Below are 12,817 nucleotides of genomic sequence, written 5' to 3'. Positions count from 1 at the left end.
TAATTAGATAAAAATATAAAAATTATTTTATACATAATATATTAAAATTAAATTCATAAAAATGATTTAGTGAAATAAATTCAATTTTTTTACGGTTAATGTAGAAGGTGTGTCAGTTTTCTTTGTTTTCGAAAAGGACTTTTTTACCCTTACTATAGCTCCAAATATTAACATTTGATCCGTTATGGGAAAAAAAAAACAATATATGGTTTTCCTTTGTAGACTCTTTGACTATTTGATTTGACTTTTCCAAATCTCGTCTTTCTCTAAACATTAAATATATTTGTTTATTATTTTTAAAGTCTAATTAATTAGACTACAAGTTTTCTTTTAGAGTAGAATAGTATTCTTCATTTAATTATCAAAGGATAGACATGAATATTAGAGGTAAGATTTTAAAATAAACTATTAAAATAGTAGTGATTTATAATGTTGAAATATTGACATATGAATTTAATTTTCATAGAAATAATTTTACACAAACATCTAATCATGTATTGCAACATTCAGGAAATACTAAAATAGCTGTAATTTTTTTTTCTTATCATTAATATTTAAATACTATTATTAAAGTCTAATAAAGAATTTTAATGAAATTTTTTCAGCATGAACTATTTCATCTCAAAACTTGACTACTTTAGTGATTGTTATGTTTTTCAACAACATGAACACACTTTACCTAGTACTTTGTTTTGTACTAAATTACACATTACAATTAGATATCCTCAAAGGAAAAAAGAAAAGTAAATAAGATATGGAACATCCACATGGACACTAACACACTATAGCATAAAAGGATAAGTCCAAGTCACAAGGGTTCTCCTCCACCACAAAGATAGAATGCATTAAGAATCAAACAACACTAGTTTCACTTTCTCTCTGCATTTTCTAAAGCCATAATAACAATGGCTTCCCTCCAGAATTCTCCTACACTTCACCAAACCCTCTTCCATAATTCTTTCCCTCAGGTACACCATCTCTCTCTCTTTCTCTCTTTCATATGTTTTAGCTTTGTAGTTTGATTCAATCTCTTTTAATTTGTGTTTGTGAATCCTTTTACAGAAGCATGGTGCTTCCCGTTCCTCTAGAAGAGAGAGCATTTCTTTCATTGTCAAAGCTGCACAAGTTCCATCACAATCTAATTCAACAGGGTCACTTTCCCAAGGTCAATTTTTGTCTCCCTTTCACAGCTATCATTATTTCATAAAATGTTGTATAGTGTATAGTGTGTAGTGTTTAGTGTATAGTACACATTTTATTGTGACTTGAACTTTAGAATTAATCTGTTTGTTTTGCATCATTGGCACTATCTTGCTGTCTTTTTTTTTTTAACTTCTAAAAGGGTATGCAAGGAGCTCAATGAACTTGTTTTTGCCAACAATTTCTCCTTTTATGATTTTCCAATCAATGAAAACACTAGATTAAGGTGTAGTTTAGAAAGGTGATGTCGATTTTTCGTACAAACCAAATGCCCAATAACAATGTCAATATGGACTGTAGTGAGAAGTAGGATTGTTGTTTATTTTTCTTCAAGAAAACTTAGCATAGCATGATAGGGAACTTAGGTAGAAGATTTTATGAATTCTGAATTGGTATAATCTTTGTCTAATCTCTTGTGACGGTTTGGCAGATAGACCTGGAAGGCGTCAAGTAATCGCCATTGGTTCTACAACCCCTTTGGTTTTTTTGTTCAACCAACATTCATACTCCTGTAAGATTGCATTTTAGGCAGTTGAGTTTTCCATATGTTGGAAGTCATTGCATTTTCTTCACCTCTTAACTTACCTAAATGCCGATGCCTGATATATCGTGGATTTACGCTTGATATTGCTCAGTTGCTGCAGAAAATAAGAAAGGGTATCTGCCGGTATTGGATAAGAAAGACGGATACCAATTTCTCTACCCTTTTGGATGGCAGGAAGTAGTGATTGAAGGTCAAGATAAGGTGTTCAAAGATGTCATCGAACCCCTTGAAAGTGTTAGTGTAAATATGATCCCTACCGGCAAACAGGATATTCGAGAATTCGGGTCCCCTCAACAGGTTTGCCTTGTATCAGTGCAAGTTGCATTGTGTTTATAGAACTATAATGAAATACACAACCAACCAACAACCNNNNCTGTTTAGGCCTCCTCTTATTTTGATATCTTGAACCGAACGAAAGGAGTTATTCCTTTAAGTTTGTTTTGTAGGTTGGTGAAACTCTAATCAAGAAGGTTTTGGCTCCTCCAACCCAGAAAACAAAGATAATTGAGGCAACAGAGGTTTGTTGTTCAGCTATGAATTCTCTTCCCTTGTACTACTATGTTCTGCTAGTTTCATTTCATTTCGAATATCAAACTTTACTGAGGATATATAGTTATTTGAAGTAGTAAAATATTATCAGTTCCTTTACTACCATTGGAAATTTTGGATTCCATTCAGTGCTGCTTGTCGCTTTTCGTTTAATGATGGAAATAGACAGCTTGTACGACACGTCAAATTTTTTAAGCAAGTTGAAGCTAGTGTATTTGTCACATGATTCTTATGGAATTTGGTTTGCGCATAGCTTTGTCCATGAATCATATGAGATCTTGCTAAATGAAAATTTTCTAACACATTTTATGTTGTCATCATATTTCTCTGTCATAAGACTCGTTCATTCATTTCTTCTGGGGTTTGAGCTCTTATATATATTTATACAACAACTACAAAACACTGATCATAGCATGCACCATCTTTTGATGTTACAGCAAGATATTGATGGAAAAGCATATTATCGATTTGAGTTCATAGCGCAAGCTCCGAACTATACTCGGCATGCTCTTAGCACAGTTTCCATTGGCAATGGTATGGTTGGATCCTTACTTTTGAATGTGCCAAAAAGTGAGAATGACCATAAAATAGAGCAAACACTATTGAGTGGTGAAGAGCAATTAGATTCATTATCAACTATAACATCATATGATTTTGTTTCTTGTGCTATTGAGTTAAATTCTTTTGAACACACTCTTGAGTTGTTAAACATTGCAGGTAAATTTTACACATTGACCACAGGAGCAAATGAGAGAAGATGGGGGAAGATGAAGGACAGACTGCAGACAGTTATAGATTCCTTCAAGATTTTCAATGTTTGATAATATCACCATTTATAACCATTTTGTATTAGAGATAAAGAACTCTTCTATAAGCGAGAATGTTCATTTTGGAGAGTTCAGTGTCGATTTTGCTTATAACTTATTACAAATAGTGTATGCTGAATTGAGCAATGCATTGTACAAAAAGAACAAAATATAACTATTATTTGTTCCCCAAAAGGATAAACAAAAAAAAAATTGAATTTCAGATAAATTGGTGCTTTGCATATTATTCATTTCTATTGTTATAACTGATAATAATTTCATGGAATATTTTACATCAGAACCACACATTCCTTATTTGGCTTGTCCTAATTATAACTTTCTGAAATTATGATACAAATACGTGGCTAATATAACGGTTTCAGTTAGGCACAATCAAAATAACTTTTTGATCCAATATTATTGGACCAATAAAACCTGTTACTAAATCTAAATCTACCATACAAGGCAAAGCACCTTATGCTGCAAATTAAACACTAATAGTTCTAAATCAAAAAGTCGATCAAGAACAGATTGCCATGGTATAAAATTGAGTTCATAAAACAATTCCCAAAATTGAATAGACAATTCTTTAGTTGATACATATGGATAACAAAGAGTCCTAGCAAAAGGGGCATGTATAACAAGAACAACTATCTAAGCAACCATTGATGGACTTTTCTCAAATAAAGCAGCACAACTTAGATTATGCCAATTTTGTTGGCTACATCCAAAGCGTCGTAATCCGGAGTCAACCTCACATAGGCTTTCTTCGTTCCGTCCGGCCTGCATATAAGGAAATGAAAAGTTTGTTAAAACATTATAACGCACCCAAATATTATCATCCACGCAACGAAGCAGTCTGCATTCGATTAACATAAGAAACACAATCTTGTAACATTGACATATAAATGATTAATATTAGTATTGTATTAATTCCAAGAATGCTAGAAAACAGCAACTAGCAAAGTTTGCATGTAGCAGAATTGAAATGCATTGTCTTGTCCGTTACCTGATCAAGGTATTAACTTTCTTGGCTTGAATATCATACATTTTCTTGACGGCATCTTTAATCTTCTTTTTGTCAGCACGGAGGTCAACAATGAAAACCAGTGTGTTGTTATCCTCAATCTTCTTCATTGCAGACTCTGTGGTAAGAGGAAACTTAAGAATCTGATAATGGTCCAACTTGTTTCTTGGTGGTGCACTGATGCGAGGATACTTAGGGTTCCTGTCCTTCTTGAGTGTCTTTGGTCGGTGAAATGTGACTTTGGTCCTGATCTTATTAGCTTTCTTTTTAAAGACTTTGCCACCTGATTTAACAGCCTTGGCTGCCTTCAAAGCCTGAGCTTTGGGATCAGCCTTTTTGGTATTATCAGCTACACAAGAACAACAAGCTTGTTAGATTCACTATTTTAAAATGATTTCCAATATTTGCTCCTATACTGCTAAATCGACATTTATAAAAATAATACACTAAACTAATGTATTGTCAAGCTTATATAACACATTGGGGAATCTGTCAAGATGAGTGCTGAACATAGTGCAAATCACAGTATACACAAAACTAAGAAATTGTTTGCCAATGTCTCAGCAAATACTCCAAAAACAAGTCTAAAGAGAAAAGTTTAAGAAATTATAAAATGGTCATCATTAGTTCAGGTATAAACCAAGGAAATGAGCACATCCATGTCCTGTAAATTAGGTTCACTTATTCATATTCTAAGTTATTTATCAGTGTTATGTACAATTCAAAACTCAGAGCCCTATTGACCAAATACCAAACAAAAAAATAAAATAAAATAAAAAATGGATAACAATCAACCAATTAACATTAGCACAAACAGACAAAGGCACATTAAAAGGAAGATAAAGTATGAACATGAAAAATTGGACAATAAAACCAATAAAAAAATGTTTAAATTTGAATTCACCCTTAGCGGGAGCCATTGCAAACGCTCAGCTACCCTTCTTACAAGCTCCTGCACATGCATATATCGATAAATTGAATAAACCCGTTAAAGCATATAATAAGGTTAAAAAAAGAGGGAAAATACAGAAATCAATGAGAACTTCAAATATTCAAATTCAACAATGGCTCTTCTGATTCAGTAATAAAATTTATGGGTGACTATAACAAATCGAATAGGTAAGTGCATGTGAATCTGAATCAGTTGAAAGTAAGAAAGCTTACAGTTGGAAGAGCTGGTGCAGCTGCTGAGGATTAGGGTTTTGGATTTGTGAACATTACGTGGATACGAGATTTATACAGAACACGAAATTACGGGAATAACCTTGTCGTCGCAGTGACCCGAAACATGAGTTTTGGGCCCCAGTTCGAATCTGTTGTTGAGAGCGGCTATGGCCCATGAGCCCCAACAAAGCCCTTTTAAAACTATCTCAACTACCCTTACCAAGAATAACCCACAAACCAACTTGAATTGGTTGAGTAGTCAGCTCACTTGTCCGCTTAAGCAAATGTCAAGAGTTCGAATTCCACTTTGTACATGCAGCAAATCATTGGTCCGCAAGACCCTGTTTTCCGTTATCGAGTGTTTTTTATTTTTAAAACTAAACACAGCCTAAATGATTGGTTCAACTACTTAAATCAAATATAACTAAAATATGTAAAATGATATTAAAATATATATAAATTAAATTTCTTGTTAATATCTCTATATCTTTTTTATGATGGACATAAAATATACTAATTTAATATTTCTAAATATAATATTTATGTTCGTGTCTTTTCTATCAAACACAATTTTTATGTCTCCGTATCTTTATCTTAATATTTTATCTTTTTAAATAAACGCAGCCTTCAAGATTTGTTCTTAACATTGATTCAAATATTGTGATGGTGTTAGGTATATATTTAAGGTAGCAAATAGTTGTATGTATAAATTAGCGAAAGAATAGGACAAATTGGTATTTAAGTATGACCGCTTTATGATGCGGTGCCTAGTTTTCTTCAAATTGAGATGTCAGCGGTAATGCAAGTATACAATTAATTGCAAAATACAAATGGCTACTATTTGTTCTTTATTATAAATCACTCTATCTAGTGTAGGAATCTGGAAGGATGCAGAAACAAAAGAACCTCAAATCTGCCTCAGTTCCTACGAGTTGAGATTTTTTGTAATTAAATTTCAAATTTACTCTTAAACTCCTTTTTTAGTTTAACATAGAACCTCCTTTTTTTTTTCCTTAAACTTAATTTTATCTTTTCTTATCATTGGTAAAATATTTTTCTTCTCTGAAAAAAAAAAAACCAGTAGTAATCTGCAAGACTACTAGTACTCAGCAAACAACCCATTTTTTATGATTTTGTCTAACTAAATCAATCTTTAATAAATAGAATTTAATATACAATTTTCATCTCTTTCATGATTAAAAATAATAATTAAATCTTACTATGCACAACACACTTTTTTTAGTTTTTTCAAGTTTGTTCCTTTGTGGTAGTTCACTATTTCATTTGTTATTTGCAGCATTAAGATAATTTTCCCCTTTTAAAAGTCATGTTTGCCATTTCATTGTATCAGAAAAGGTATTTCCTTTTTTTTCAAAAAAAAATTTGCCATAGTTTCTTTTTTCCCTTACATTTTAAATCTCTGTAGAATACCCCATGACTACTTGACTAGCTATTAAGGAGTTTGATATCATCCAATCTCTTTGTTTGTATCTAGAACTTCCTGATTCAGGGACATATGAAGTAAAGCATCATGAGAGAAAGCATGAACATTTTTCTTTAAATCTAATAAATGTGAATAAGCAAGAATTTTCTATATGCAGAACATAAATGTCCAAATTGAAGGTGTAAAAGCACTGTACAATAAGCTGAACTAGGATCATGGACTTGGCAAAGTGGCAACCTCCTGCAACCAACAAGCAACAAAGTTTGTTATTGGTGTTGCAAATATCATTTCTCTAAATCGAAAACAAAATAAACTCTCAATCTCATCTAAGACCAAAGTCTATTTTGAAATGACATGATTGTCTGCAAACTTATTATTCCCTCCCTGAACACAAGTATTAACAATAGTTACATGAAGTTGTTATTCTTGAAACTATCCATCAACACAAAATACATTTGAATTACCATTTCATGCACACGTTCATTAGTATTTTTCATGCAAAAAAATTAAACCAGCAATGCTAAAGCTTTGTCTTTTCTATTGAGATTCAATAAGAGTTTCAAAATCCACACTTGCAACTAAGTTTAGAATAGTTAAGTTAGTTCTAAACATGTTATAAACAACACAGAAGATTTAAGAAAACAACTATTACCATGATTAAAAAAAAATCAAGATTAACTGATTAAGGAAAAATATTTTGAACTAGTAATGGAGATTGTAAGATGCCTATCAATACCTCACTTGATATCTTGTCCCAAGGGAAGATCAAAATCAGAGAATGAAAGTGACGTAGGTAATCACAGCTGCATACGCAGTAAAGGTTATGCAAGTTATTGGAGACGAGGGCTCTGCTACTATCATTTCGCTACAATGAACTCAGCAAAGAGTGGAACTCTCGTGGTTCTTCATTCTGTCTAACAACCTATTCACAAAAGGAATTTAACAATCAACATGTTATTAAAAAGGTTACAGCAAGGTGTGACAAAAGTCGAACTTGATAAAAGAGAGATAAAGGCATACCTTGACAATAGTATTCTTCGGCAAACTTAACCGTGTAAGAACATCACAACCAATTCGATTCCAGTCAAATTCTCCTACAAAATCTGACTCTATACCTCTGATTAACTGAACCCGTGAAGCATCGCAACTGAAAGACCTCCCTATCCAAAAATATAAAATGTTTCCCTCGTTGACATCAAAAGTTGGAGAGAACACAACAAAAGCAGCTTTAGATTCCAGATGACTTGCACCAAAAGTCTCGATCTTTTCTAAATTGGGCCAGTGGTATACTAGAGTTTGGGATATCTTGCCCTGCAATGAGCCATCCCCATTATGAAGTGAATCTGATGATGTAGGCTTCAAGTATCCACTTGAGGAACCATATATTGACAACTCACTAGACTTTCTAACGGGCAAAGAATCCTTGTAGTCCACATTAATTGAATTAGCGCCTGTGTCCTCGACACGATTGTTAGTTCCACAAGAGTTATATGTACTATCTGATGGTTGCGAACAGCTTAGGTTGCCATTCTCAAGAACCCCATCTTGTCGATTAGCATGCAAAGGCAATGGTTTATCTGTTACCTCTGTTTTATCATTCATTAGAGGCAACTGCAAAGACTTTGACAAACTACCCCTGCGTTCGGCCAAGGAAGATGATGGTTTTTTCAAAGGCAACGGGGCTGGGTGAGAATGAGGATGTGACAACTTGATATCACAGATATCGGCACTATTAGATACTGGTTGGGAAGTAGAACTTTGCAACAGGGTCAAATTAGAAAACTTGGACAAAGATGAAGACACTGGATTGGCAGTCAAAACTGCAGAGTTATCTGGGGAAACCTCTGACAAGAACTTCAAATGAGAATTGGAATCAGAAGAAACTGAATCTGGAGAGATATACGAGGGCGAAGATGATGATATAGATGATGAGGATGGAGATGAAGTTTTTGTTGAATGAATACACAACATGGAATCGGAATAAACCCTTGGGAGGGATGACTTAGGGGCTGTGACAATCTCCTTCATATGAGAAGAGGAAACTTTACGCCTTAAAGCACTCCAACTACTCTCTCTTGCAGGAAGATGGGTTTCATGTTCATCCTCTGATGATGGAAATGGTGGCACAAAACCTCCAACAATAGCTTTTTGGAAAACTTCATAATCAACATCATAGGAGCCCACTTTCCTCTCACCAGGCCGAACCTTAGCACTTGATTTGAAACTCTCTACTTTACTGTAAGATTTATCCATCAAAGGCAAGAACCTTGAGAAAACTTCCCAGAAGTCAGCAGGTTCCTGAGCTTCTCTAATCACTTTAACGGGTCCTTCGGCTTTCTCATAGCGAATAATCTGACCAACAGCACCTCTGGCATCCCTTTCCATGATGGAATCACACTTCATACCAATCCAAACAAATATTGCAGTGGGAATATGTACAAAAAAGGCTCCCCTGGAGTCCAATGCGGAAGGCGAAGGATCCGTTAACATTTTGGGGACGAGATGCAAAGGATCATAAGGCGAGTGTGGAGCCATCCTATACATCCTAAGCAAAGAGGTAGGGCTAAGAGGAACTGCATGCACCCTCTTCTGGCACTGCAACAACTGGCAAGCAAATCCCATATTCGGATCGGCAATACCCCTCGCAGCCTTCACCAACTGAAAAGCATCATCAAAGCTCTGTCCTTCCCTCCACATGAGGTATGCAATCACCAACGAAGTAGACCTAGACACACCTTGACAACAGTGCACAAACACCCTACCACATTGTTCCCTAACATCCTCAAAGTAATCAAACACATCATACAAGATACTAGTAATATCCTCTGAAGGACTATCCTGAAGCCACAATGTTCTATACACAAAATCAGCCTTAAAATACTCGGGGCACACAAAACCAACACAGTTCAAAATATGAGTGATCCCATTCTGTTTCAATATTTCCCTATTCTTAGCAACAGCATCACCACCAAGGTAAACATGTTCAGCAACCTTTGAACACTCCTTATCAAAAAATGCAATTCTATCCCTCTTCAAGAGTCCACTAACACCATTATTGTTACAACTATTATTATTACCACTACTATTACTGCCATTATTGCAATTCCTATCATTGTTCATCTGAATTGAGGAGAGATCAAGTTTCAACCTTTCACCAGGGTTACCTCTCATGCCGCCACCGGGGGTCAACGGCGGCTGCGGGGGCAACCACTCCCCAATGTCATCAGAGCTCGCCTGCGGCCACTCATCGAGGCTCCGCCGGGCTATCGAAAGCGGCTGGAGGGGCGGCAGGCTCGACCGGGACTTGGAACTCTGCTGCGATCGCGGCGTAAGTGGCGGCGGACAGAACTTGCGATTCTGGCCGGTGACAGTGTCTCCGCCGCAGGAATTTGGATCCGCCTCACCGGATGGGTTATTGCTGGAAGCGGTGCCGGTGCGAGAGGAGGACCACGACGCCGACCTCCAAAACACTCTCCGGTCACCAGCATCGTCGTTTCCCACCATGAGAGAAGAAAAATGGGATTTTTGTGAAAACCTTAGTAAGATATGTCGAGGGAAGAACCCTAGCAGTTAGATTTTCAGGTTTTTTTTCTGCTATGGATAAAAGTTAGGGATTAAGCGATATTTAAGGAATCGGAGCCAATTAGGGTTCTGCATTTGAAAATAGGGGAGAAAAACAGAACCCCAGTTAGGGTTCGGGAAATTAGGTTACAAGGAGAAAATTGATCAATGGAAACCGAGTCTGGAATCTTTAACTCAAAAATTTGTTGAAGGGTATTTGGTAAAGGGAAGGAACCGTCCCATGGGTATGATAAAGATGAGATTTTTCTTTTCTTATTCCATTTTTTTCTATCTTTTGTTGATGTAGATAAGAATGAAAGGATTAGGGATTTGACTGAAGAACATAACAAAAGGGAATTTTGGAATTGGGACTGAAATTTGGAGAAGGGTGTTACTCTTAGTTGAGAGAAGGGAAAATGGGGAAAGTGGTGTGTTTATAAGAGAAATAGAGGGAAGAGAATGATGAGTGAATAGTGTAATTTGTATATTGAGTGGGACTTTGAAGAACTTTAAAATAAAATTTTAAAAAAAATCATATTTTTTAACTACTAAATTCTGATTTTAAATAAAAATAATATTATGTATTCAATTTTTTTTATCGACTAAGTCTAATTAAATTAAATAATAATTTTTAAAATAATATTAGTCATAATTAATTTTGTTTTGTTAAATTAACTTAATTGATTAATAAAAAAATTTGAATATATAGCATTATTTTTTAATAAATTTTATATATATAGGACTTGTACTATTTCTCACTTAGAAAAAGAAAAGGTCATTAGTATTTAAAACCCAAGTCTTCTGAAAATTCTTTAACATTATTGAAACACAATTGTCTTAAGTAAAGATGTGATTGTAGTATATTGTGAAAATTTGACCATCTAAAAAGTTGAGAGATAGTGATGATGAAAATGATTTGTCTTGCAATGTAAATTCAAAACCCTAATAATACAAACCCATATGATGAAAAAACTTCCCTTTCATATGAAACAATCAATTTATTCCTTCGTTTTGTTTGCAAAACATCATTTGTAGAGGTTATTTTCAAGGTTCGAGGAAAGTTATATTTATATTTTGTAGAGATAAAGTTTATGCATATATAGTTAGAAATTTAATTAATTTTATGCATTTCTTTCTTTGGTATTATTATATAACACACTTGTTATATATCTTAGTGAATCATAAAAATTATTTATTTGACTCCAAGACCAAAAATTGCAACATTTATTCATTGACCTTTATTATTATTGAAAAAATTTTAAGTGTATCTAATTGTTTTAATCATTAATTTCAATTAATACATATTATATATGTTTTTTATAATTTAAACTAACGATTAAAACAACTGAAATATCAGTATTTTTGTAAACTTGAAACTCTTCCTATGTTATGAGGTACTTTCCTAAACTATTATTTTAAGAGTCTCCTAGAATAGTAGAATCTCAGATTAGTATCAAACTAATATAGAATAATGTTTAAAAATATAAACAATAGAGTTTGGTAGTGATATGATATGTGTAACTCTTTGCCACAATGGCATGGAAATGTTAATGACACGATACTATGGATTAGATCATCAATATGTGTATTATGAGTTTATGACATACTATATATAGATACATATATTTTAATACAAAGTTGTGTGTTCACAATCTTTTAGATACACTAATGAGGACACATTCATGCCTTGTCATATAATTTTGTAGTATATCATTATATTATTTTTCTCTTATTCTTGTCTTTTTTTAGTGTTACTTTATAATATAAAAATTTAAGGTTTAATTATTCTGTAAGTCTCTATAATTTTGTAAAATTTTTAATTAGATTCTTATACTTTTTTTTTACTTGGGTCTTTGCATTAAATTTTTTTAATTAAATCTCTCTTAATAATAATTGACTTAATTTTATAGGGACCCAACTAAAAAAAAAAATTGGTATAAGGACCTAAATAAAAGGAAAAAAAGTGTAAAGATTCAATTAAAAAAAATTAGCGCAAAGACTCAATAAAAAAAAATATAAGGACCTAATTAAAAATTTCGTAAAACTATAGAAAACAGGAAAGTAATTAAACCAAAAATTAATAATAACTCTACTTGAGTAAATCAAAAGGACTAATGCAAAGTTGATAACTATTTACTCTACATTGTAGTAAACACACTTGGATATCTCTAGATGCAAAGTTAATTAACTACTTGCAAGCCAACAAAGAAGTATATTAAAGAAAGAATCAATAAGAATGAAGAAGTTTAAGAATTGCTCATAAACTTTATATCAATGCATGGTAGATATGTCATTGGAAAACAGCATATTGGGGTTGAAAGTTTCATAGTATTTCAGTCCCTTAGGTTTTTTCTTAGTTCTCTCAATAGAAATTAACACATCTGGCATTATATAACATCATTTTAGAAAAAAGGACTAACATTTTATAAAGAAAAAATAAAAAATATTATTTTTTATGTCATTACTAAAATCCTAAGTTGCTAATTTTTTACAATAAAAAATATAAATTTTTTATATTTCTC

At 33.3% G+C, this 12,817-nt stretch overlaps 3 protein-coding genes across 3 annotated transcripts; 1 reads left to right on the top strand and 2 right to left on the bottom strand.

Moving 5' to 3' along the window:
* Positions 1 to 808: 808 nt before the first annotated feature.
* Positions 809 to 3,328, top strand: LOC107486414 (psbP-like protein 1, chloroplastic). The gene is made up of 7 exons (XM_016106946.3): positions 809 to 968; positions 1,063 to 1,165; positions 1,631 to 1,711; positions 1,836 to 2,041; positions 2,191 to 2,262; positions 2,731 to 2,827; positions 3,011 to 3,328. Exons 1-7 carry the CDS (start codon positions 906 to 908, stop codon positions 3,112 to 3,114), a joined length of 726 nt encoding a protein of 241 aa, XP_015962432.1. The 5' UTR covers positions 809 to 905; the 3' UTR covers positions 3,115 to 3,328.
* A 287-nt stretch (positions 3,329 to 3,615) lies between these two features.
* LOC107486415 (60S ribosomal protein L23a) lies at positions 3,616 to 5,397 on the bottom strand. Its single transcript, XM_016106947.3, has 4 exons — positions 5,291 to 5,397; positions 5,031 to 5,078; positions 4,109 to 4,475; positions 3,616 to 3,882 (listed from the first exon to the last, which is right to left on the bottom strand). Exons 2-4 carry the CDS (start codon positions 5,044 to 5,046, stop codon positions 3,798 to 3,800), a joined length of 468 nt encoding a protein of 155 aa, XP_015962433.1. The 5' UTR covers positions 5,047 to 5,078; positions 5,291 to 5,397; the 3' UTR covers positions 3,616 to 3,797.
* A 1,425-nt stretch (positions 5,398 to 6,822) lies between these two features.
* LOC107486416 (protein-tyrosine-phosphatase MKP1) lies at positions 6,823 to 10,750 on the bottom strand. The gene is made up of 3 exons (XM_016106948.3): positions 7,755 to 10,750; positions 7,471 to 7,656; positions 6,823 to 6,974 (listed from the first exon to the last, which is right to left on the bottom strand). Exons 1-2 carry the CDS (start codon positions 10,236 to 10,238, stop codon positions 7,600 to 7,602), a joined length of 2,541 nt encoding a protein of 846 aa, XP_015962434.1. The 5' UTR covers positions 10,239 to 10,750; the 3' UTR covers positions 6,823 to 6,974; positions 7,471 to 7,599.
* Positions 10,751 to 12,817: the final 2,067 nt, after the last annotated feature.

The sequence above is a fragment of the Arachis duranensis genome, chromosome 4, assembly GCF_000817695.3.
Source record: "Arachis duranensis cultivar V14167 chromosome 4, aradu.V14167.gnm2.J7QH, whole genome shotgun sequence".
Classification (NCBI taxonomy): Eukaryota; Viridiplantae; Streptophyta; class Magnoliopsida; order Fabales; family Fabaceae; genus Arachis; species Arachis duranensis.
The sequence above is the reverse complement of the archived record's forward strand: the minus strand, read 5'-3'. Positions and strand labels throughout refer to the sequence as shown.